The sequence below is a fragment of the Poecilia latipinna genome, unplaced genomic scaffold, assembly GCF_001443285.1.
Source record: "Poecilia latipinna isolate Pla-1442-1.1 unplaced genomic scaffold, P_latipinna-1.0 Scaffold1145, whole genome shotgun sequence".
NCBI lineage: Eukaryota > Metazoa > Chordata > Actinopteri > Cyprinodontiformes > Poeciliidae > Poecilia > Poecilia latipinna.
In genome coordinates, this window is record NW_015113761.1 from 76,123 (window position 1) to 102,542 (window position 26,420).

At 40.5% G+C, this 26,420-nt stretch overlaps 1 protein-coding gene across 1 annotated transcript in view; it reads left to right on the forward strand.

Moving 5' to 3' along the window:
• Positions 1 to 24,652, forward strand: part of pacs1 (phosphofurin acidic cluster sorting protein 1) — a 61,481-nt gene extending 36,829 nt beyond the window's left edge. The window contains exons 2-24 of the mRNA XM_015052910.1: positions 6,352 to 6,439; positions 7,525 to 7,614; positions 8,349 to 8,474; positions 13,126 to 13,270; positions 13,350 to 13,441; positions 15,465 to 15,542; positions 17,650 to 17,709; positions 18,553 to 18,713; positions 19,516 to 19,609; positions 20,259 to 20,342; positions 20,422 to 20,543; positions 20,699 to 20,837; positions 21,192 to 21,296; positions 21,391 to 21,497; positions 22,035 to 22,189; positions 22,293 to 22,403; positions 22,489 to 22,591; positions 22,700 to 22,742; positions 23,246 to 23,288; positions 23,392 to 23,533; positions 23,689 to 23,927; positions 24,239 to 24,358; positions 24,438 to 24,652. Coding sequence (XP_014908396.1) covers positions 6,352 to 6,439; positions 7,525 to 7,614; positions 8,349 to 8,474; positions 13,126 to 13,270; positions 13,350 to 13,441; positions 15,465 to 15,542; positions 17,650 to 17,709; positions 18,553 to 18,713; positions 19,516 to 19,609; positions 20,259 to 20,342; positions 20,422 to 20,543; positions 20,699 to 20,837; positions 21,192 to 21,296; positions 21,391 to 21,497; positions 22,035 to 22,189; positions 22,293 to 22,403; positions 22,489 to 22,591; positions 22,700 to 22,742; positions 23,246 to 23,288; positions 23,392 to 23,533; positions 23,689 to 23,927; positions 24,239 to 24,358; positions 24,438 to 24,556 — 2,566 coding nt within the window. The 3' untranslated portion in view covers positions 24,557 to 24,652. The remainder of the gene's footprint in view (positions 1 to 6,351; positions 6,440 to 7,524; positions 7,615 to 8,348; positions 8,475 to 13,125; positions 13,271 to 13,349; positions 13,442 to 15,464; positions 15,543 to 17,649; positions 17,710 to 18,552; positions 18,714 to 19,515; positions 19,610 to 20,258; positions 20,343 to 20,421; positions 20,544 to 20,698; positions 20,838 to 21,191; positions 21,297 to 21,390; positions 21,498 to 22,034; positions 22,190 to 22,292; positions 22,404 to 22,488; positions 22,592 to 22,699; positions 22,743 to 23,245; positions 23,289 to 23,391; positions 23,534 to 23,688; positions 23,928 to 24,238; positions 24,359 to 24,437) is intronic.
• Positions 24,653 to 26,420: the final 1,768 nt, after the last annotated feature.

Consider the following 26,420-nt stretch of genomic DNA (forward strand, 5'->3'; position numbering starts at 1 on the left):
TGTGTTGGATTTTTCATCTTGTTGGACAGGCATGCTGTTTTTGCTCCTCCAGAGACGGGCCTTTCTAGAATATCATAGGTCAGTCTGCCCACAGACATTATCGAACCGTTCTGTGCCTCCTTCAGCCTCCTCGTTTCATCCACCCAGGCCTTTTTCTCTCAACAAATAAACAATCAAATATCAGCTACAGCCGGGAAAATACGAGGCGTTATCTGTCAAAGGTGCATTAAGCGTCTATTCAGCTGCAGTGATTCAGACTTGGGGGGCCTTTTTCTGCCTGTCCTATAGATTTATAGAGTTTTTCTCTTCTTTTTTTTTATTTATTTATTTTTTTTACGACAAACGTATTCAGTCAGTAAACATAAACGTACACATACACACACACAGTAAATGGATTCTTCAGCAAACTCTCTCTGTTGTGCTTGCTTTTCATTGTGCAGCCTGTAAACAAAAAGTGGCCTGGTTTGACAAGATAAAAACTGAAGACTTGCAACAGTGAAGGGACTAACCCCTGATGCACCAGGTTGATTTATTGATCAATAAATTCTTGGCATCCACTGTAAACTCAAGTGTTTTTATTCCAATATTGTGTATCATATTTGATATTGGCATAAGGAGACATGGCACCAATCTTCGTAGATATGCTGACGACGCGCAGATTGACCTTACTGTCTCCTGATCATCCACAGCAAACTGATAAATGACGGGAAATAGAATTTTCTTCAACCAAATCAGCACAAAATCTCAGCACCCATTACCAAGTTATTTTCAGAGGGAAAAATCTGATGCAAAAACCTAAAACTCAACGTATGAACCCTTCATAACTTTGAAATCTCAATCTCATCATCCATTTTCAGATTTAACCCCAGAGAACTACTTCACATCCACGTCATTTAATCAAAATGAATTATTTTTCATGAGCATAGACTATTTTATTCTCCACTGTTCTCTCTAACAAACTTCCCCAAATCTTGTGTACTTCTAGTCTACCGTTTCTTTGGAACTACTTGTTATCAGAGGAAGTGAAACTAATGTGTTCTAAGGAAAAACTGTAAACACACGATTTTCAGGGGAAGCATTTTACTTTTTTGGAGTCAAACAAGTAGGCATTAGAGGAACTAAAGCAAAAGTTTATGTTAATTCCCATTCACTTGTGGTAGTTGTGGTTTGGCCATCAGATTGTTGACGGTTGTTCTAACAATGAGATGTAAGAGATCACGTGGATCCAAACAGAGACGGTTCTTCCTCATACGCGTCCCTGTACAGCACCCAAAATCTACCCAAAACCCTTTCGGTTTAGTTTCTCCAGACGTTTTGCGAAGGCAAATTTCCCTTCCGAGAGACAAAAAAGAAAACAGACGGAGACGAAGAAAGAGATAAAACAAAGAGAAGAGCCTCGGAAGAGGGCAACAATCGATTTTGCTGCACACCAACAAGTGCAGAGTTTTTAACATCAGTATCCAAGGCTGGGATCCAATTATCTGCATGAAAAATAGATTTGGCTCCGACAGGGCTCAGTCCTGTTGGGAATTAATCAAAATCCTGGATTAGCTTTGCTCCCACAAAGACAAATGGGTTTGTTGTTTTTTTTTCGCCATTACACTCTGCAACCTATAATTATATCGCCGCTGTGTACGGGTCGGTTCGTAATTGCTGGTGCCGGAAGAAAGGAAAAAAGAACCTGGTTTCGTATTTTCCGGTCAAAACGCTCCACACGCGAGGATGGTGCTGCTGTGCCCGTTGTCATCAGACAGTGATTCATCTGTCTTTGAATCATCCTCAGCTGTCCTTGGCATTTCTTCTCGCTCTGATTGATAATGATGTGCAGTGGCTGCCGCTGAGGCGCCGTGAAGGGATCCTGAGGTGACGAGTCAGAAGTGGTGGACTGTTTTGACCTTTACCATGCGATTCCCCTCCAGCGGCTTCGGTGACCGGACTCTGACTGGGTGGCGGTCGGGAGCTTGGAAGAAATTTAAGTTACAAAGAAAAAAAAAGTCCAAGAGGAGTTTTTGGAAATCAATTTTAACTCGTAGTTGGAATTTTTCAGAATACATTCATATTTAACTCAATGTCATGCATTTAGGGCTGAAACGATTAATTGGATTTATCTTGATTAATCGATAATTGGAATAATCGTCAGCTAATTTAGTAATCGATTAATTAACTGAAGTATGTATGCTGAGAAAAAAATAACATTCAGAGCATTAAAAACTAAAACAATATACATTTTTATTTAAGATGAAACACATTTTTTTTTTAGCCAAAACTTTCCAAGTGGCATAGTTTTAGCTTCACCTGGTTCAGAATGCTGTGCTGTTGCATTTTAGACAAGATGTTTATTTTCTTATTTTAAAAAAGAACTTTAATTATTTTAGTTTCATTCATTTTATTTCTAATATTGTATTTTAAAAAAGGCTTAAATGTAAAATCTGTAGAATGTGGCATTTTTTTTAATCCAAGTAATTGTCAAAATAATCGTTTACTAAAATAATTCAGTTGTATTAATAAAAATCTTTTAGTACCTGCAAAGCAGTTTGTGCAACACTGGCACAGATCAACAATGATGTACTGTTTACTGCAAATTTATCTGCAGGGACATTTGGAAACAATCCAGGCGTTGCATCATCTCAGCACTCATAGCTGGAGTAATCATGTGCAACATCACTTGGAATTGTTGCAATAAATTAAGATGTTCTTCAGAGATTTTAAATCGTCCTCCCATCCCTGACTCGACAAACATTTCAGATGCTTAACATCAGCAATAACATCCAGTTTTTAAGGAGTTTTGGGAACTTTCAGCGGCGATAACTCACAGCTGCGAAGCCTGATGAAGCTCCCCGCAGTCCCATAAACATGAACTGTCTCATCAGGGCTGTGACTGATGAAAAAAAATCTTACCGAGCAGCTTCCGCTGACGACATTTGCTGCCTCTCAAAATGGAAATGATATAAGGCAAATAATATTCACTGGGAGATTTATTGCACCTAAACGGATGTCTGTCGGGAAGCCATCAATCCTGGGTTTAATCTACACCTTGGAGCCTGACACTTGAGTACCTGAGACTAATTTAGGTGTGCCAGTTAGTTTAAAGCACTGATGCTTATAGAAAAAAATTTAGCTGTAGGTTTTCATATTTTAGGAAGTATAAGTACAGTCTAGTACTAAAAGCAGGGTGTCCACGTATCCTTAAAACGTCTAAGAAATTTTAAGTCGAATATTTAAAATTTATTTATGCAAGAAATTGCATAAAAAAAATGCAACTTGGCCTTAAATATGTAATTTAAGACATTAAAGGTCTTAAATTTGTTGTTGCTGGACAGTTTGCTCTTGTATAATCTATGTACTTTATTTTTCTCACTGGATTTTTCTATCAGAAATAAATATATATATATATTTTTTAAAGGTTTTATTGGCTCTAGTGGCCTTTATTTGACAGTTAGTGGACAGGAAAGTGGGTCATGAGAGAGGGGGGAAGACATGCGGCAAAGGTCGCCAGGCCGGGAATCGAACCTGCGACAGCCATGTCAAGGACTGAGGCTTCCATATGTGGACTGTGCTTAACCCCTGCGCCACCGCAGCACACCCTTCTATCAGAAAAATGTTTGAGTCGCATCCAGACGTCTTCATTCTGTTCCGTTACTCAAAGCGGTTGATGCTACCGCTAACCACCTGTTAACATAGCCCTGCTAGCGAGCTAGCATTTTTTTTTGCATATATCAGGAGTAAGTGCAAATTTGTCGTCAGTTAGTCGGATGACGTTTGTCTTTGCCATTGGCACGTTCAATGCAAAAAAGCTCGGCACTGCTACTATATGCAGTGTTTTTGTACATTTCTGTTGTGAAACAGGCCTTAAATTTTATCCATAGTGGTCTTAAAAAGTCTTAATTTTAAGTTGGTGAAACCTGCAGAAACCCTGTAAAAGATGGCTTTGAGATTTTTAAAATATGTGATTTTTTTTCCCCCCATCTTCAAAGATGTTTTAAGGTGTTTTGCTTATGGAGAGTTAGAAGAAATGCCCATAAGCCATGATCCAGCGCTGCAACCCAACCTTAAAGATAGTCCGATGCTGGATACCCACTTAACTCTCCCCCTCTCTATCAGTAAGCAAAAATTGATTTGATTGTATTCATAGCGTCAGCCTCCCTTTTTTTTTTTTTTTGTTCATTTTTTATCGCGAGCCGGAAAGCCTCAGCTTCAAGGAGAGAGGCTCAGAGTGCGCGCAGCTGAGTCGTCTCGCCGGTTTCATCAGCAGTCGAAAGAAAGTTGCCCCTTTCAGCGCGTGGAACGCGAGCACTTTGGAGAGAGATGAAAGGGGGGGAGTGGAGAGGATTTGGGGGAAGGTCTGGGTGAGATGAGAGGCGGCGGATGATTGGGAGAGTTTTCTGTCCACTCGCTCTGCCTTTAATCTTCATAGCGGTTATTAATGTTGACTCCGTGTGTTTAGGTTTCAGAAGTTCTCCACGTATGTCGTCATGTGATCTTTTCATCTCTGGATCATGTATCCATGTAGGTCTTTTGGTTGTTTTTGTTATTTTTGAGACAAAAGAAAAGGAGTATTTTTTTTTCCCCCTCACTTTTATTTCTCATACTGTTGAGGCTGTCAGCCATCATTGTCACATCCCCTTCTTTCATTATCTCTCCCGGTTTTGATGTCTGGTTCTCTCTTTGTCTGACGGCTTCATACTCGGATCTTTATTCATGTCCCGACGGGCAATTAAGCTTTACAGCAAATCACAATAAAAACAACAGCGCGACAGCAATTAATATTTATCTAGACGGTGTGATGGGAAATTCCAACGCTTTAAGCAACGGAGGTTAAAAACACAAAACCTGTCAATCAAAAACATATAAGTGTCGGTAAGACTAAGAAGGTGAACAATAAGGAAACCAATGAATACATAATACTTAAAAATAAAATCTTCCCTCTTTATTTCTTCTTGGTTTCCCCATCTTTTCTCTAATCATCTTTCAGTCTTTTGTTTATGATTTTATGTGTACTTTTTTCTGCCTCGCTCCTAACCCCCTCACTGTTGACCCCTGACCCCTCAGCTCGGGTTTGTCTGATTCACCGTCGGCTCTTACAGTACATCTCAGAAGACGTCCCTCTTTGCGCCTTTGAACAGTTCAAGTGTCTCAGCTTGGCTTTGGCCTTCGGTTCATTTCCTTTCACTCCTTTGACGCGAAGAGTCGCAGTTTTGGCTCAAGGGTTTTTGTTTGCGGTGCTCTGACGTTATCGTCATCTTCAATCGGGGAAATAAAAGAGTCTTGGCTTCCCAACGAGAATAGCAAAACTATTTTCAGTCTGAGTCGTGGGCTGGAGAGGATCTTTGCAGCCTCTTGTCAGATAAACTGCTGAGCCGCCTTCAACGCCTCCTTTTAATTTCAGTTTTCATTTGAGTCAAACGTGCTTCTTCGGAGGGAGGAATTAAAATCTCTGCACCGTAACAGAGCAGTTTGTGAGACTTCACCCCGAAATTAAACAGATATAGATTTTAATGCTACATTTGGTGAGTTACATGTTTTTAGACTAAAAATTTCTCATAATCTCAGTAATGTAGGGTTGAGTTGACCTGTGGTAACATGTAAGAAGTAGCAAATAATTATGAAATAAAAAGCAAGTGACAAGTTTTCACATGTATGTCTGACAACTTTGAACATACAGGCAAGTTTACAGAAGGATTCAGATCAAAGCACATACACATATTAGAATGGTCTAGTCAAAGTCCAAAATCATCTCATATAATTGCAATAGAACGTTGTACTTTTTTTTTACACTTTGCAATTGTGCTTTTTTGTGTTGCGCTTTTAAGTAAATATAATAAAAATCTACTGATGTATTTTTTCAGTGGTTGTATAGATTTGTAACATATTTTGCAGATCTTATTGAAGGTGAATCTTTGTCAAGTTTGTAACTAAATTCTAAATGTAAAAAAAAAAAAAAAAAAAATCTGACCCAATTTTAAGATTGGAGCAGCTCATCTTGAAAACCAGTCCTTATTTCAAATCTAGATAATCTGATAAATAAGAATCCATCTTTATCTAAATCAGTTTTGTTTTTTTTTACTTTGGAAGATGCTGCGATTTCTTTTCCTGTCAGAAGATGCCCGCTGGTATAAATGAAGCAATAAGCCAGACAGAAATCTAAGGGGAGGCTGATAAAAGTGGCATCAAAGTGGTTAATCTGCCTCGCAAAGAACCTCTTCAAAGGGCTGAGCTCTGTGGGGAACAAATGGATCGCTTTTGGCTTGTTGATCATTTTTCACTTTTGCTGTGAACTCAGGCTAAGCCGCCGTGAGTACGCTGAATATTGGATCTGATCTCATGTTGTTGTTGTTTTTTCTCTTCCTGCAGGCTCTTCAACCTGACCCTGAAGAAGCTGATCATGCTGAAGGAGCTGGACAAAGATCTCACTTCGGTGGTCATCGCCGTCAAGCTGCAGGTATGACGGCGACAACGGCTTCAGGGGCGAAACCAAGAAAATGGGGCGGTTTACTTCCAAACTTCTCACCAGACGAAAACTCTGAGCCAAACAAAATGGCCGAGGGTTCCTTAAATCTCATCAACAAGGTTCCTCTTAGTTAACTGAGCTTGCATTTAGCAATTATGTCTGCTGCTTTAATCAGGAGAATCCAATTATAGGACTTAAAGGCTTGAGGTCTGCTTCTATTGAGAAAAGTAGCCCAGTAGATGTTTCCAAGTTCCTGAACAAACCAAAAATAAAAAAAAAATAAAAAAGTATTCTGTTTTCCTATTTTCTTTTCCTTCTGGAAAGTTTCTCATTGTTTTTTTTTTCCAGGCAGGCTATTGGGTCTGGATGCACTTCCTCCCCGACACTCTGCCAAGGACGCTTACTTTAAATTATCTAGAGACGTAGCAGAGCTGAAAGCCTTTGTTTCTCAGTGAGTGTAGCTCTTACTTCTAGCCGGCAGCTGATTCAGACGGACGAAATCAGAAATGTCAAAATAAAACGGCTTTACAAACTTATCACATTTTGTCACGTTAAATCCACAAATTTCACTATTTGTTTCCTTTCCGGATTGGTTGTCAGTTTTCTCACAAATCTGAAAAGTGTGGCAAGCGTACTTTATCCCCCAGAGGAGCAATTAAAGGTGGTCCGGAGAGCATACATAAAATATGTATCATGCCACACTTTTAAGATTTTTATTAGCAAAGATGTTTGGAAGACGGATCATTTTACTTCCAGTCATTATTTTTTGTTGCTTCACAACACTAAATCCCAATAAAAAACCACTGAAGATTGTAGCTCTAAATTGACAACGTGCTATAAAAAAAAAGTTCCCCCTCTGTGTGTCTGTCTAGTTCTTCAAGGCCTTGTACTTTTCTCCTCTTGAAACATTCTTGCTGATGTCTGCCTCATTTTCCATCTTTATAAGCCAATACATTCTGTTGTTCCAGCGTTGTTTCTCTCCACTAAGTTTTACTGTGCGGTTTAGGACTTTCTCTGAGCGACAGTAAATCGTTTCCTTCAGATTCGCTCATCTCCTCTCCCCGTCTCCTCATCAGGGCTCCAAACGGATCTTGCGCTCCAATGAGATCCTGCTCTCCTCGGCAGGACTGACGGAGACCGACTTGCAGCTCACCTTCTCCCTGCAGGTACAGAATCAGACGCTCACAGGGAACCGCCGCGCCCCCACTCTGTTCATCGAAAACAACAACAACAACAAAAAAAAGCACCTGCTGGTAGTGTGACCAGTCTGCTGCGGTTTTCCAAACTTAAACAAAAAAAAATAAAAAATCCGGTGTTATTTATACGGAGATCATGCACATTTGCCTCTCTGACGTATACTCTGTGCACTCGCGCAGAGAACGGTTAATCTACTTCCCTGTAGTGTTTCTTCTGCTCCAAATCATCCCATCCTTATTCTCCCCGGTGCTGAACGCTGCAAAAAGGTCAGAGAGTGTCTCCCTGCGGACCGTGGCGTGCGCACTGAGCCAGACATTATACATTATACATTAAACCGGCTATAGTGTCCGCGGCGCTGCAGCAGCGGAGAAGCCCATTAAAACTAAGCAGCAGAGTCTTGTCACGGCTTTCAACGTTGTTCCAGGAGCCAGTTTGTTCCAATTATAGTTCAGCCGGCGAGATCCTTAATGACGGGTTATGTCATAGTTTGGATGTGACTAAGTGGTTTGGTGTTAGGGGAGAACATGGAGAAATTCAGGAGGTGATAAAGTCTCCTGCAACAACCCATTAAGATCCATCTAATTATTCAGGCATCAGTGTAATTGTTTTATCGCTATGTACCCATAGTTCATCTGCTCACCTGTAAGTTGTGTGTGTGTGTGTGTGTGTGTGTGTGTGTTTGTGTTTGTGTTTGTATCTGCAGTACCCACATTTCTTGAAGAGGGATGCCAACAAGCTTCAGATCATGCTGCAGCGGCGGAAGAGATACAAGAACCGGACCATCCTGGGCTACAAGACCCTGGCTCTGGGGCTCATCAACATGGCCGAGGTATTGCAGTCAAAATCAGACGGTGGAGTTCTGATTCTCCTTTTTCGTTCTTTCACTCCTTTTACTTACTTTTTTTTTTTTTAGCATAAGCTAAACCCTAAACACTTAGCTCTCACTTTAGAAAGTGTCACTTTCCAGCATTCAGGAAGCGGTGCCTTAGGAATACTTATTGTTAAATTTTTTTAGATTTTATTTTAGTTTCAGTATTTACATTTTCTGCCATGTGCTGTATTTTTTTTTATATCACATTTTTCCTGAGAAGTGGTTTTGAAATATTTGCTCCACCAACAATTAGATACTCGACTGGCGTGGAGCTTCTGGCAAATGTCAATATTATGTTATGATGCTTCCATTAATAAAAAAAAGAGTTCATATACAATCTGGGGGGAAAAAAATCAGTCTTTATGACTTTACTTCTTTCCATTTATTAAAGCTGTATCAGTTTTATCATTGTGCCCATCGAACCATCCGCATTTCTAGCCTGATATCTGCAGAACTATCAGAAATGAATTCTCTATATACATCTTATTTTTATATGGTTGTAAAATTAGCTAAAAAGTATTGAAAACTGGAAATTTGAGTCTGAAAAAATTATTTTGTAATGAACTTTGCTGTAGAACGTTGAACTTAAAAATAATACATTTATTTATTTCAGATCAGCAACATATCATTGGTCATTTTGGTAAACTAGGGTGTCTGACTTAAAAAATATTAAATGTATGTACCTAATATTAAGGCCTTAAAACGTATTACATTCATAAGAAAATATGTAAGTTGGCCTTGAATACGTTAATCACAGGTCTTACATTGCATGTCGTCGCAGGACGTTTACGCTATTTAGTTTATTTTTCTTATAGGACTTTTCTGTCAGGCAAAACGTTTGAGTCACACGCAGCCATCATTACATTCCGTCACAGGAAGCCGTTGAGGCTAACGCTAACTAGCTGCTAGTAAGCATTTGCTAGCTGGCTAGCATTTTTGCGTCATCGCCAGTTAGCTGAACGACATTTGTCTCGGCTACTAGCAAACTTCTGTTGCCAACCTGTACGATGTTACATTCATTCTCATAATGTGCAAAAAAAAGTTTGACGCTACTTCAGTACAAATTATGCCATTTTCTTTTGTACTTTTCAGTCATGATACATGTCTTAATTTTCATTCATAACGGTCTTAAAAGGTCTTAAATTTGAGTCGGTGAAACCTGCAGAAACCCTGTTGAGCCACAGCAAAGGCTGCTGGTGTACTGTCATCTACATCCACTTCTTTCTTGTCTCCACTTCCTACCTTTAGAGAATTTCAATTACCTCCAGCCTCTTGAAACCTATTTAATGCTAACCTTCGTCGTAACTCAATTCGAGCTAGCGCACTAAAAATCAGACGCCAGTTTTCAATCTTTGGCCTGGCCGTCTCTTTATGGCCTCAACAAATGTCACCATACATCAAACTTCCAATTAGGTTTAAGTCTCCTCTGGCAAAAGCTCCCTGTGTCGTCTCCCTCCTGCAATGTGAAGCTGTTTCAAAAGGGACTGGATCTACTGTGTGCGTGTGTACCTGTGTGTTAGCATTTGGAGGTTCATTATTTGCTATAAATGTCTGGATGTTGCTTTCAGAGGCCGGGTGTAAAAATAAAAGTCAAAATTATTCACTGCAGGAAATTTCTTGAACAAATAGTAATATCTCAGATCGACGCTCGGAAAGCACAGAAAAGAGGAAGAACGCAGACTTCATCAGGTAATGGATGTGCTCCTGAGGAGGTTTACGTGCTCTAAAATTAGCCAAGACTCTTTCAAGTGCACGAAAATACAGGAGCGGCATAAGCTCGGATCGTACATGCCGCCACGTATCAGACTGTCGGCTCGGATGAGAGGCCTTCCCCCCGTCCTAAATGGAGGGTTACTCTACTGTGCTGCTGCTGCCTGCTTTCTGCCTCCGGCTGCCTCTGCATATAAAATAAAGGCAAATTTTCTGCATGAAGCTCTTCCAACTGACAAGTTGGCTGCAAAGTGTTCCACAAAGGGCAAGAGCCACAAATGCAAACTCGCTTTGCGAGAAAGGCCTGAACTCATTATGTTTACAGCCTGTGGAACATTTCCACATCGTGTTACGCCACAGCCACGAACTCCGTTGAGATTTTACGCGACGTAACGCAGAATTGTTAAGCGGGTCGAAAAGGACGTAGAGTATTGTCTCCGACCCCTTTGTGCAAATACAATCTGAAAAGTGTGACATGCTCTTGTATTAAGCCTAACATTTAATTTATTTCGCAATCCTTGTTTTGTGTGTGTGTGTGTCATTTACATTATAGTAAGACACAGAAAAACATCAAAGAAAAAAAAAACTTTTCTGCAATTTCCTGGCTAGAGGTTTTAGTTTTGAATCAAACAGAGATTACAAGACTTTCCCCATCAGTGGAATTGTGTAACTTTTATTCTGGTTTTCTTATTTTTTTTCCTCTAAGCTAAGAAAAAAAAACAGTTTTGAAATACATGCTGTTGGTGGAATTTTTGTTTTGTTTTGATACGTTTAAGAAATTAGGAAGGAAAAAATGTCAAACATTTTCAATATTTTGATCACTCAATCACTGATCTAATTCAGAAAGGCAGTGACCCCAAATATCTGTAATTACTTGCCCCATTTAAGTTCAAATCGTATCAAAAGTGATTATTTTAACAGGTTTCCAGCCTCGCAAAGCTCAGGTTGTTTTATATTGCTGTGCTCCTTGCAGCCTCGGCTTTCTGTGCCTCTGTTTTGTTTTGCTTTTTCCTCAGCGTTAGCACTGTGCCTGTAGTGAGAAGAATGAGGGAGGTTTATTTTAAATGCCGCAATTATCGCCGGGATAAAAAGTGTATTTTCGGAGAGAATTTGTCGCGTTCTGCGGTTCAGCTTAATGGACGAAAGCAGCCGAGGCAGAGGTGGAAATTTAATGGATTTTTAAAAGGCTCTGCTGTCGTTTTCAAAGACCGAACCTGCAGCAGCAAATCCATCACTGGCTCCGGCCTCTTGACGGTGAATTAAAAAAAAAAAAAAAACACAAACAACAAAAACAGTCGGATGATTGGGAGTATTTTTCATTAACTGTGCACATGGTGCGTCTGTGCAGTTTGTCAGATTTGCATAATTTGTTCTACAGCGTGGAAAACCGGTTAAAATTAGCAACGGCAGCGAGGTTCTCCGGGCTCCTGGCAGCGTTCGATACATGCGAAGGGCACCGAGCGAGCCAAGCGGACGGATGTATGGCTGTGATGTCTCTCTTTAATCTGTGGCCACGGCTGTCTCCATAATAAGCTGCTCAGACTTCATTAACTCTGTCAGTGTGACCAGACTGCTGACAGAGACGGGATGTCATTCAGTACACACACTCCCAAGCGGAAAGGAAGAAATGCCGCTGCTGGCCGCAGACATGCGGGAAATCTATGAATCGCTTGTTCGTGTTTTCTCCTCTTTTGTTTTGGTTTGCATTAATTCTTGACTGCTTTGTAATGCAGCAGTCTGAATAGGTGGAGCAGAGGCACAGCTAGAGGATGCAGGACAGTGGGCATTTATCGTCCGTAAAGACCAGATTTCCAGAACGCATGACTAAAGATTGCAGTGTCAACAGATGAATTCACCTGAGCCGTGGATCTCTGCAGCTCCTCTAAAGCTGCCATGCGCCATTTAGCTGCTTCTCTGATTAATGCCGTCTCTGGCTTCCGCTTCAATTATTCACTCTTTTGCGTTGTCTTATCGCATTTGGGGCTCCAACTAATGATTACTGTAGTAATTGAGTATTCTATTAATTATTTTGGTGATTAATCACTTGAAAATTGCAACTGCAGATTTTTAATTTAACCATTTAAGCTTTTTTTTATATACAGGATTAGAAATGCATAAAAAATACAAATAAACAAATAATTCAACTCCTTTTTAAAATAAAAAACAAAATTTTATTCCCTAGTGTAAGCTTGATCATCTGCAGGTGAAAATCACTTCTAACATCAACACATGAAAAGTTCAGTTGTTCCTGCCTGTTTTAGGATTAACCAGTTAATGACTGGATAGCCGAAGGTAGTTCTTTGTGGGGTTCTTATTGTTTGCGAGTGTGTGTGTGTGTATATATATATATATATATATATATATATATATATATATATACACACACATATAATTTTTTGTACATAATTTGAACTGGGAAAAGCTTAAACTATGTTATTTGAGGAGTCCTGGTTGGAACATATTTACCAAGGTTTTTTAATTTTTAATATTGTATGAAAAATGTAGATATTTTTTGCACCGTTTTGATTTACTTACTGCTCTGGGTGTTTTGTTCTTTCAGCAAATTGCACTTTTTTTTAGTATGTATACTAACAATGAATCAATTACTAAGTTAATTGACGATTATTTCAATAAACGATTAATCACGATTCATACGATTAATCGTTTTCATTACCAGTCGCATATAAAACATATTTAAGTTTCCAGTTGCAAAGTAGCAAACTTGGTGAAACGTTCAAGGCGTGTGAATACTTTTGAAAGACTCTGTGACCTCCATGTTGTTGGTAAAAGAATAAAGTTGTGTTTCGACCAAAAAAAAAAAAAAAACAGCAGAAGCTTCATGTGATAAATGGTGGAAGTCACAAACTAACTATGGCGTTGTTTATTCTCTTCCCTGCAGGTGATGCAGCACCCCAGCGAGGGGGCCCAGGTTTTGGGGCTCCACAGCCAGCTGAAGGATGCTTCTGTACCCGTCGCCGAGATCAGAGTCTACTCCCTGTCCAGCCAGCCCATCGACCACGAGGGACCCAAAGCGAAGATGTCTGGTACGGATGCTTGCTTTACAGCTCTGCCGTTTTGCTCTCGTCTTCCAGCTGCTGTTACCGTCCGTTCTGCTTTCTCTAGATCGCTCCCCAGACATCGACAATTATTCTGAAGAAGAGGAAGAGAGCTACTCATCCGAACAGGAGGGCAGCGACGACCCTATTCATGGGCAGGTGTGTTTCAGTAAAAAAAAAAAAAAAAGTTACTCTTACAAATCCTAACCGTAGCTCACCAAGAAGTTCAGCAATATATTCCCAGAACTACATACGTTTATTTCTTGTTCAAAAACAACTCTAAAGTCTGAGCACTCAAAGCAAATGCAATGCAAGACAAAAGAAAAAGACATGTACCCCAATTGGATTTCAGAGCGAAACAAAATGGCTAAACAAAGAGGCAGAGAACTATGTGGAGGGAATCTGTGGCTATCGGGGCCAGACACACAGCAGAGGGAGATAAGGCGGGAGCGCTGCAGCTTTGTGTTGGCAAATTAAAAAGACTCCAAGTAGAGGGATGGAGAGAAGCTGAGGAGAGGATGAATGGAGGGTGGGGTTGGTTATGCAGCGGCGTACTTTCCTTCCCATCGCCTCCTCGTCCTTTGGCGGTGTCGGAGTTAAATGTTCAGGAGAGGCCGAGGAAAAGGGTTCAACTACAGAGGATATCATGTGCTTTCAGACCTCTGTCCCACGGGGGAAAACGACTAGTTTCTCTTCAGAAAGTAAGCTAACATTTAGAGAAATAAAGCAAGATTTGATAGACATTGTGAGCAATCAGTGCTGAGTCATAGACAGGTGAATGGATGTGGCCTGGTACCATCAACACAATGCGGTGCTTTCACTTTTGTATGAAATCCCTGCTCTGTGATTAGCTGCCTTTCAGTGGAAACTCCTTCCTTTGGTTCCTGGGTTTATATGAAAATAACCCTCAACGTGTCCAGATCGGAAATAACCAGGACAATACATTCATTAATCATTAAGGTTAAGTTCATGTAAGAGTTTGGATTTATCATATTGTTTATCATATGTCATGATTCTTTTCTTATAAGGACTTTTGATTTATTGTCACAGCAGGTTCCAAAGAAAAACTCCTTCTATTGTTGGTTTTTGGTATTTTGTCCACTTTGTTCAATGAGAACATCAATAAATATCAGTTCATTTCCAAATTATGATTAAATGCTATTACTGCGTGCAGCTTAGTGATATAAATGACTCTTCTTTATTGTCTTAAAGAAGCATATTACAAACGAAACGTTTTTCAGTAGCGATATTTATGTTTGTGGGGTTTTGGTTGCTGTGCCATTCAGTCACACGAAGTAATAAATAGTTCATACTGTTATTTTTTTTCATTATCACAATAGTTTCTGTTCCCATAAAGGATTATTTTTCACAGAATTCATGTAATTGGTTCTTTGGGCTTATTTTAAGGTATTATTTTAACATATTTATTGATTATTTATTTTTAAAAAAGACACAATTGTTGGTAGCCCAAACAAATCCTATGAAATAAACATGACAGAATGTTTGTCTTTCACTCATACTTGACTTTTTAGTTGATCAAACTTTAACTTCTAATTAGTAATCCATTGCTGTAAAAAATTACTGGCCTGTAGCTTTTAGCCTCTGCTGGGATTTCAGTAAGAACCGCCTGCTTTGGTCAGCTGAAACTAAAACCGTTCCCGGTTGGGCTTGGCAAGAAACGAAGAATAAATACGGAAAAGCACACCGTGTTCACGGGAATCCCTGATGCCAATATTCTGGGAACCTTGCTAGAGTTCATGGCAACATAAACTCATTAAGATATCAGGACATGTTTCATACAGATCCGGATTTTTTGGCAGGATAATGATTCGAAACGTAGCCACGCAGAAACTGTTAACAAGGCGACCTGTCTCGTGAAAACCTGTGGGGTGAAAGAGAGAGAGGATATCAAAAGAGGAGACCCGAGACTCTGGGCGATGTAGCAAGCCTGTGCCAAGAGGAAAGGTCAAAGATGCCTCTGTGTGTTCTCCAACCATAAGAAATGTTAAAGAGTCAGTGCTGCCCTGCTGGCAAAGGGTTTTGCACACAGTACCGTTTCTTACACTGCCAGTAAGACGATTTACATTTGCTTTCAGAAGGGAAAGACGGCACATTTTAAGGCTGGACGAACTGATGACGTGATCCTTTTGCAGTAACCTCTTCTTCTCTGTTTCGCTCTCAGTATCTGTATGACGAAGACGACGAGGTGAGGAAGAAGAAGCCGCGGCGTAAGCTCCCTCCCAACGCCGGCAGCACCAGGGTAAGACGAACCTCGCTCTCGTTTCCGTCCCTCCCCGTCTCGCTCGTGTTCTCCGTCTCCTGGCTCGTTTCGTCTCTAAAGCAATTTGCGGCTAACCCGATTCGCGCGGTAGCCTTTTCAAACAAATCTGATTTGACTTGACTTGACTCCACGAACCTACTCCTCCCTCCCCACCACCCCTCCGTCCGCACGCCGCCCTGACTCGTATCGACTCGTTCGTCCTCGCCTCGCTTGCCTTTATGGTTTATTCACAGGTCCGCTTGTTCCCCGCGCTCGGCATTCCAGCCAATTTCCATACAAAAAAAAAAAAGAAAAGAAAGAAAGAAAGATTTGCACAAATCACAGCAAGAACCTGTTATAACAATAATTAAATCCTGCGTAGAGCGGGTGCAGTCTTGCACACTCGTAGCATGCAGATTGTAAGCTTTGTTTTGTGAGTGTGTTGTAGCAGGAGTGTCGGAGTGTTTTATAATGAAAAGCTCACACACCTCAAACGATAACTCCTGCACTGCTGCAGCTGTAAAACACGAACATGTTGAATTTACTGTCTGCACGCCACTTCTACCCTCTGAAGCGTTCATTAAAAAAAAAAACCTCACATTTTCAAAGATAAAGTTGATCATCGTCTGTTCATCAGAGGAAGTTGGCACAAAACCTTTCAGATATTCCAGTTCTCTGAAACCTCGTTTGACTCAATCTTCTAATGCTAATGTAGTTTTGCTGTTTTTATTGAACAAAGGTTATCAGTACATTTCTACCTGTTTGAATTGCCTCCCTTTTCTTTCGTTTTTTTTTACCATTTTGTCCTGCTTTGCAACAAAAGGTTGAGACACTGGAAGTGAAGGCTGCTTAAGGTTAAGTTCAGGCAAAGTTGAAGCCTGTGATGTCATAGTTTTTCAATGAGTATAAATACCAACATGAATGTTTGTTGACTGGAGTTTTGTTATGAAATGGCGATGAAAGTAACAGCCAGATTTCCTCTTGTTGTTCCAGGCATCTAACAATATGAAGCTGCATTTTGTGCATATTCATCCTCAATTTAAATCATTTTCACAGTTTTGTGAAAATGAATTTGGAAATATGCTAAAATGATCAACATTTTATGAACCTAGACAAATTCTGTCTGCAGACCAGTGTGGTTTTACAGGCAACGCTTACTTTTTTTTAAGCTTGCCAAAACAGCTCAGTGTGTGTTTTATGCATGATAGAGTGCAATATAGTTAAGCTTTAGGCTTGTAAAATGGTCTAAAGTCTAAAATACTTCCAACACTCAGTCCTCTTTGGAAGTTGAAATCTGTTTAATGAGCATCTAAAATGCTGTGTTTGATGAGCAATAAAAAAAAATGTTCAAAAAACTCTGAGTTTTTATTGTCATTACTACACAATACTCTTTACTTGGAATTTTAGTTGAACCCCGTGGCGTTAACAGTCAGAGATTTAATGTATTATGATGTTTTTTTTCTTCGTTTTGTACATTTCTTGTAATTTTTTTTATCTAACAATCATGAACCATAATGAATTAATCTTGTTCCTGTCCTGTCAACCTGTCAGGAATAATTTTCTTCATGTTAATTATTGGGCATTGCCTCATTAAATAAAAATACTTGAAAGAGATGCTTCGAAAAATACCTACATATATGTTGCAAAAGTCATAAGAAAAAAAAAAGATGAGAAAATTGAGATTATTTTTCCAACTAAACAGGGTCTCAGTAAAAAGCCTGTTTTTTAGGTTAAAAACAAGCCGCTGACTCATTCCTATTAAATATTACATAAACCATGTTTCCCTTATTATTTTTTTTTCAAATGGCTTTGAATGTTACATAAATAAAATGAGCTTTGCAATAATTCAGCCAAACATCTGCGGCGAAAAGCGTTAACTAGATAACCCCAATAATTTGCTTGCTCCAAAATGTTTGACTTTAATAAGAAATTTCCTCCTCTAAAATATGCCGTCTCCAGGAAGTGTTGTTTTGAGTCATCGAGCATGAAAAGCGACCTTAGATGTTGCCGGTTTATATTTTTTCACTCCTTCGTACACTCATAAATCGAACATACATGTCCTCGGTGCCTTATTCTGCTCTTTTGTTTTTCTCATGTTCCTTCGCAGCAACCCAACATCAAGCAGAAATTTGTCGCCTTGCTGAAGAGGTTTAAAGTCTCCGATGAGGTATGTTCTTCTTCTCTTTTCGCTTTTTTATGCCCTCTTGTGCCTTTCCCAGCAAGGTTTATAGGTGCAATTTGCTGTAGAGTCGGCGCGTTTTTCAGCTTGGCTTTGACTTGCAGGGATGTGTGAGAGATCGATGGAAGGACAAAAGAGACAAAAGAGTAGCTTATCTGGACGAAGGGGTGGTGGCGTAGTGTGCTACGTGTTTCTACATGCAGCTAAATGGATAAGAATAAGATGTTTTGCGTCTTATTCAAAGTTGTTTTTGCTGTCTGTACTTTTTTAAATGTATTTATTTCATTTACAGTTTAAAATGAACATGCCACATGCTGCTAAAAGCAAAAGTTTTGAATTAAAAGAAGTAGTTGGAAGAGAGAAAAAATTATCTGCCATTTCTCTCAAAAATCTGGTCGTTTTACCATAACAACTAAACATAAGCAACTAAGCATCAGTCATAAAGATGTGGATGCATCTTTAAATGCAAAACAGACGATATGTGTTCATTTACACACTTTGTTGTTTTTTTTTTCAGCGCTTTGTTTAATTCAGAATTATTGAAGCTTGGTTGTTTTTTTCCGTTTGTTTTTTTCTAATCACCAAGAGGATTGTCTTTCAGTTTGCTGTTGTAATAGGAAGTGTTTCTGTTAAGTGCAGAAAATCTTTGAGAAAGTTTACAAATATCAAGTTGGAAATTGAATTTTGGAAATCTAGCTTTTTATGTTGACAGGATTTCTTTTTGACTGTGAATATATACTTTTGGGAAGCATTCCTGCTATAACAGGAAGTCACCATCTCAATTCGCTTAGAGAGTAATCTGTGTCGTGTGTGTGTGTGTGTCTGGTCCAGGTTGGTTTCGGTTTGGAGCACGTGTCGAGGGAGCAGATCCAGGAGGTGGAGGAGGATCTGGACGAGCTCTACGACAGCCTGGAGATGTACAACCCCAGCGACAGCGGGCCGGAGATGGAGGAGACCGACAGCATCCTCAGCACACCCAAACCCAAGCTCAGGTAACAGGGGAGACGCCGTTTGTGTGTCTGTGTGTCGATATTATCTCTGCATCCAGAATAGCAACAGAATGAAAGCCAGGAAGAGTATAAAATAAATTCTCCCTCTTCCCCCCCCCCCCCTCCTGCTCTGGTAATATTTGCCCCACCATATTGTCACCTGCAAATGTTTCGCACCATTAGGAGCTGGGAGGAAATGTACTCAAGAATCCTGGAGCAAATTTAGCTCAAACTCAGTAGGCCTCCAAAACCACAGTACATGTGTGCGACTCAAATACAGAACTGAACAGATTCACTCCGAATACCAGCTGGACTCTGACTTTCACCCTTCAGTGGCAATTCAGAGCTCCCCCTGTTGGTGGAAAACACTACTTGCACTTATAGTTAAAAGACTGAGATGCACCAGTTACCTGTGATCAAATTTCATGAGAAAAATATGTAATATTCATTAAATTAAATCATATAATAGATTTGGTAAATTTGTGAAAGAAATCTGCTTTCCTAAAATGTATCTAACTCTAAAAGATTTGGTTTGTGAAACAAATCCCAATAATTATTCCTTCTTGAGCAATGAAAGGAACATGTTGAAACCTTCTAAATCATTTTTTTTGACAGCAGGTAATCCATATCCTGTGGGATTTTTTTCACTGTTGGCATGTTTTATTTGAAGAAACATTTTAGGAATCCCGTCTGCAGAAGGAGTCCTTGCTCTAAGAAGAAAAAAATATTTCAGTTCTTGTCTGCAGGTTCTTTGAAAAATGAAACAAAAATATATATATTTTTTTTTCATGTCTTCTTTGTTTAGGCCGTTTTTTGAAGGAATGTCTCAGTCCAGCTCGCAGACGGAGATCGGCAGTCTGAACAGCAAAGGCAGTCTGGGCCGAGATACGTTCAGTCCAGTAAGTACCCTGGCATCTTGTGTTTGGTGTTAAAGTTTTGCTTAAAGGAAGTGAACAAGAAAGCTTGATGGATGTTCTTTACATACTCCAACTATAATATAAGAATCCAGAATCACATGAAGTGCAAAACATGAAGCAAAAAAAAAAAAAATAACTTTGCCTTGATGTGGGGGGGGGGGGGGAATCCACATTTCAAAGCTTTTAGAAAGCCTTTTTAGAATAAAAAATGAGAGAAATGTTCTTCTAGTGTTTTCTCAATGAGTCAGAAATCCAGTAAGCCTTTTTGACAGCCACCATCTGCCTAATAGAGAAGTTTCAGTCTGTCTCAGTTCAGCAGCTCCCTGCTGTCTGCAGCTTCAGTTCTCTCTTTTTACATCGGTGTATAAAAGCATCAACTGCAGCGTTCCTGTTTGTACAACACGCACCAAAAAGAAACAGCTGTGTTCACTTTAATTAACGGAGACTTGGCTTTTCTACCTCCTTCTGATTTCAAGATTCTGCAGATATCCCCTCTGTCCTCTTGCTTTTGTTAATGATGTTTTCTCCCTAAAGCAGAATATCGCGGCTGCACCATAAACGTGTGTTCATTTCATTACCGGCGTTGACTTTTCATCAAGCCGATCTGACTGCTCCTCTCTCGTTTTCCCAGCAGGGGGAGCTGCCTCCCCTGGAGAAGATGAAACCCTCCCGCAGTCGCAACCTGGACGAGATCCCATCAGAGACGGACACGCTGGTACGAGTGCTTCTCCCCCCCCTCTGTTAGTCGTGTTTAGAACTTTATTAATTAAAAATGGTTGGATTTGTGTTCGCAGGAGCTGACAGACCAGGAGCTTTTTGCCGAAGTTGGCCCCTGCATTACTGTGTCTGTGGCAGAGAAACCCCGAACGCCACTGAAAAGCAGCAAAAATGAAATGCAGCCTATAGCATCTCCAAGGTAACCTACAAATCGACCCACTAAAAAACTACATTGACGTTAAAAAGTGTACAAATATGTAGATCTGTGATTTAATCTGCCCAGGTTCTGATTCTGCTTTGGTTTATTATCATCATTTTGTTATGTTTTTTTGTTGTTTTTTTTCCTGTGTTCAGACTGGATGGAGGCCACACGCCCAGGCAGAAGCGCAGCAGCAACACGCCCATGAAGGAGAGGCAGCTGTCCAAGCCTCTGAGCGAACGCACCAACAGCTCCGACTCGGAGCGATCCCCGGAGCTGGGACACAGCACGCCGGTAAAAGATTAGCTCTCCTCTCCCATCAGAATTTTAATGACTTTGTTTTTCTCTCTCTCTCCAGGATCTTATCGCAGGCAGCATTATTCCTTCAGGCTTTATGTTTCCCCACTGAGGGGTTTACACAGAAAACAACTGCTTTTGTTCTTTGTCCTCTTTTTACCAGAACACCGTTCCTAAAAGTAAAGAAAAGTCAGGCAGTCTGTTAATGCAGGATCCCTTGGAGCTCATGAATGAATTATGCATGTGCAGATGAGTCATCTGAAGAGTAAATGTGTGGGGGTTTTAAACCCAGGACATTTCTCTCTCTCTCTCTCTCTCTCTCTCTCTCTCTCTCTGTGTGTGTGTGTGAAGGTTCTGAGGAAAGTCGTGTACGATCAGCTGAACCAGATTTTGTTATCAGACTATGCCCTTCCTGAGAGCCTCATCTTGGTCAACGGCACAGATTGGCAAGGGCAGGTAAGCCTCACAGTCCCCTAAAAAAACAACAACATGGTGATCATGTTGTTTTACCCACTGCAAGCTTTACCTGCTCTGTGTTTTTCTGGTGCAGTTTGTTGCCGAGCAGCTTCAAGGACAGAGACACCCGGTGGTCTGCACGTGTTCACCCGCTGAGATCCAGGCAGTGCTCTCTGCTGTGCTTACACGCATACAGAAATTGTGAGTTTAAAATAAAATCTATCAGTCCATGGCAGAAACTAATGATTATTAATTCATTAATCTATTAATTATTCTGACGATTAATCAAATAATTGATTAGGTGCTAATTCTTCATTTAACCACCTAAACTTTTTCTGTGTACAATATTAGAAATACTTTAAGAGGATCCAAATAATTGAATTCATTTATTTAAATCTGAAAATAAACATTTCATTGCATTTCTTTAGTAAAGCTGAAGCGAGACGAGCTAAAACTATGCCGCTTGAGGAGTTTTGGATAAAACATATTTATAGACAAAGGGGTTTTTATCTTAAATCAAAAAAGTTTACAGCTGAATTATTGTTCTGAATATCTCGCTTTTTCACCAAATGGCCCATTTTGAGTCTGTATACTCCAGTTAGCAATTAATCAATTACTAAATCAGTTGACTGTTTAATAGATTAATCATGATTAATCCAATTGATTGTTACTTTAAAGCTGATCAGACTGAGTAGATGCTGAAGTTTACACGCCGTTCTGCCTCCCGTTTCCCTGCAGCTGCAACTGTAACTCCTCCATGCCCAGAGCGGTGAAGGTGGTGGCTGTGGGCGGCCAGAGTTACCTGGGAGCCATCCTGCAGTTCTTCGTCACTCAGCTGGCCAACAAAACCTCCGACTGGCTCAACCACATGCGCTTCCTGGTGGTTCCTCTGGGTGAGGAAGGCTCAGCCAACAGTATGACCCTCAATACGTCCAGAACAACAAGGTCTCAAAGTGACTCTGCGTGCTCAGTTTGTCTCTTCCTCTGTTTTTTCAGGATCGCATCCAGTCGCTAAGCACCTCGGATCCCTTGACAACCGCTACAGCTCCTCCTTCCTGGATGGAGCGTGGAGAGACGTGTTCAGCCGTTCCGAGCCGCCTCAGACTGGTAATGGCTGCCGCTTGGATCTGCACATCAAGCCTCTCTTTCCAGCAGATCTCACGCCTGGATGTTCTTCTTCTTTGGCCTTCAGATCAGCTGGACGTTTCTGGAAGGATCAGTCAGTACATCAGCGGCACCTCAGTCACTCACCAGCTGCCCATCGCAGAAGCAATGCTGACCTGCAAGCACAAAACGTGAGTGAAAGTCCTAAAAAAAAAAAAAAAAAAAACATGAAAGCATCACAGGTTATCATAAATAACCCGATTTTTTTTTTTTTTTTTTTTTATTAATCTCTTCTTCAGGCGAGAAGAAGAATCTTACCAGAAGTTCATCCCCTTCATCGGGGTGAGATTCTAATCTTCTGATAAAACTGACGCAATTAATTGATTATTGAAATAATTGTCAACTAATTTAGTAACCAATTAATCGTTAACTGGAGTGTACAATCTCAAAAAAGGCCACCTGCAAAAACAAAATAAATAAATATTCAGAGCAGTAATTAAGCCAAACTGTACATTTTCCATTTAAGATAGAAAACTCCTCTGTCTGTCAACCCAAAACTCCTCAATTGGCACTTTTTGTATTCACTCAGTTCAAATTCACTAAAGTAATTAGTAGTATTGCATTTTAGACGATTAAATCTTCATTTTCTTATCAACAAAACAAATTTTATTTATGTTCATCTTTTAATGCATTTTTAATGTTGTATGAATAAAAAAAAAATCTCCAAGATGTGTAATTTATTTTTTTTTTTACCAGATTTATCAATTAATCATCAGAATAACCGATTAATCGATTAGTAAAGTAATCGTTAGTTGCAGCCCTCATCCTAATCTGTTGTTTTCCAGGTTGTGAAGGTCGGCCTCATCGAGTCTGCGAGCTCGCCGACAGGTGAGGGTTTGACGAAGAGTTTGAAAGAGTACAGAGACGATCCACTTCAGCCCTAATCAGCTGACGTCTAGGGGGATTTTTTTTTATCATTTTTTTCTTCCAGGAGATCCAGAGGAGGGTGTTGGAGTCAGCTTGGCCGTCCCCTCGACGTCTCCGCCATCTCACGGCTCCCCCACTGGGATGATCAAAGAGGCAGCCACGCCCCCCTCGTCCCCGTCCATGGGCAGCGTCCTCACAGTGCAGGGGTAAGACGATTTGTCCGATTAAATCTTCATTTCACCCGACGACTGTTTGGGTTTAAAATCAAATATTCAACCGTGGCGCCTCAAATCGAAGAGCAGATAACCGTGCAGGGTGCTGTGTGAGGTTGGTCTCTGTTATGATGTCTGTCTGTTCCCAGGAGCCCCAGCATGCCTCACGGTGTGGACGCCATCGGCCTGCAGGTGGACTACTGGCTGGCGTCGCTGGCGGACAAGCGGCGGGAGGGAGAGCGGCGCGACACGGGCTGCAAGAACACGCTGAAGAGCGCCTTCCGCTCGCTGCAGGTCAGCAGGCTGCCAGGAGGGGGCAGCAGCGACTCACAGACCCTGGTTAACACCATGGCCATGACCGTGGTCACCAAGGAGAAGAACAAAAAAGGTCAGCTCCTGTTTTTTGTTTCACAATCACTTTTGCGTTATTACTTCTGAACCTGGATGATTTATGTATTATTTTAACTTGTGCACAATGTAGCGGGAATAAAATGTGCACAAGGAATGCAGCAAAACCTCCTGATGTAATGAAGTGTGAAGCCAGACGTTTCAACTTATGAACATAGTTTTTTTTATTTCTTCCATATTCTTCTACTTCTGTTCTCATGTTTAATTTAGCACAACTGATAAATGATAAATGACATGAGGACAGGCGGTCATTTGAGTTCACGTTTAAGCCTTTGGTCTCGTTGCCTTCAGTTCCCACCATCTTCCTGGGAAAGAAGCCCAAAGAGAAGGACATGGACTCCAAGAGCCAGGTGATCGAGGGCATCAGCCGCCTCATCTGCTCCGCCAAGCAGCAGCAGACCATCCTGAAAGGTGACCCAACCGCGCCGCGCTCGCCCTCGCTCATTGTGATGTCTGCATTTCACTCACTGCCCGCCGCTTTTGCCTCCAGTGTCGATAGACGGCGTCGAGTGGAACGACGTCAAGTTCTTCCAGCTGGCCGCGCAGTGGCCCACTCACGTCAAGTACCTGCCGGTCGGACTTTTCGGCTACAGCAAGCCCCCGTCGTAGGACCGAGCTTTAAACTCCTCCACCTCGCCTGACTTTCTTCTCCCCTCACTCTTCCCTCCCTATTTTTTTTTTTTTTTTTTGCACAAAAGACCTGCAGAGAAGACGGGGAGCAAGCAGCCGAACCATTTTTTCTTTCTTCAATTCCACCAAAATGAAAGGAAAAAAAAATTGCATTCGTCTTATTTCTCTATGGAGGAGGAGGAGGGTGCTGGAGTGCAACGCTGTTACAAGTCACTTTAATGCTCTTTTTTTATGTGTGTGTGTGTGTGTGTGTGGATTAGGTGTGCATGCACACGTGAATGTATATTATGTTTGTGTGTGTGGGTGTGTGTGTGTGTGTGTGTGTGTGTGTGTGTGTGGGTGTATGCGTGAGTTTACAAGGATATCACAGCACAAGTTTATTAGCTAGCCACCATTTATGTTTCCGTTTTAAGGAATGTAGCAGCATGTAAAAAAAATAAATAAAAAACGACCCACTTTAAGCCCTTACTCTGTAAACCGGACGCTTTTAGACCTCATCACACCACCGGATCGACACCCAACACCCGCGTGCCGGAAACTGTCACTTCTGCTTCAGTTTGCAAGGGCGATCAAACCACGACGGCTCCTTCGCTCAAAAAGGCATGAAAAAGTCATTTCTACACAAAAATGAATCCACTAATGTACTTTTTTTTTTTTTTCATTTCAAGGGCTTCCATTTAGCAGTTTCTTTTCCTGTAAAAAAATAAATAAATAAATATCTAGATGTTCAAATGCCAAAAAAAAAAAAAAAAAAAAACCAAAAGAAAAAAAAACTACATAGATACAAGGGGGAAGTGTCTTTTATTCTAGAATAGTGCTCTTGTGAAAACCAGTAAAACCTTCCCCTCTTATTAACGCCGTATCGTGACGCGTAGTGGTGAATCTGACGTGCCGTTTCTCTTTCTTCTTCAATCGCTATGCACTTCTGAACACACACGGACCATTTGAATGACTTCGGCCGGCAATGAAGCGTAATAACCTGACGAAATATGCAGCAGGTACGACTGCTAAGAACAAAATGCATGCTTCAACAGCCCCAGCAGCATAGAAGGGAATATGGAAAAATAAAGTGTGCTTTTATTTATTTTTTTTACCGTATCTTGTTTCTAGATAGAAGCACAAATGTCAGCTTAATTTAGTATGCCACTTTTTTTTTTATTGGCAACAGTAACAGCAGTAGACCTGGAGAAAATATCAGTCTGTGCGCATCCACCACTTCCCCTAATGGCAATTTATTACTAGGGGAAATCATTGAGTTATTGGAGTTCAGGTCTGTTTTCTCCAGGACGTCGTGAGGCGATTAGTGACTCGACTGTACAGTAAGAGGTAACAAATGTGTATGTGACGAATAAAACATGACATGGTCAAAAGCCTAAAGGTTTTTAAAAAAAAAAATCAAAAAGTATGATAAATAGTTTTCTATAATGTGCTGGGAGATGTGTAGTGTGTGTTTTTGTGTGTGTGCGTTGATGATGATGTGGTGATTATCGATATCACTGATTATCTGATTAGGGCTGCAGAAGCTGCAGTGGTCATCTTGTTCACTTTGTAGCTGCACACAAGGCAAAATGCTGGGGTTGACCTTTTTCTTTTTTTAAAAAAAAAAAATAAAGGAAAAGAAAATCCAGTAAATATAAACAAACTATAGAAATTCTCCAAATATAACTATCTATTCAAAATGTTTTAGGAAAAACGCATCGCCTTGTGTCGTCTACATCGTAACACTCTCCGTCGCCACTGAAGTATTACAGAAAATAGTTTTTAAAATGGTGTTAATGCTTATCTCTTTATTTAAAATAGTTTATTTGACAATAGAGAGGATTATATTTTTTTTTTTCTGTGT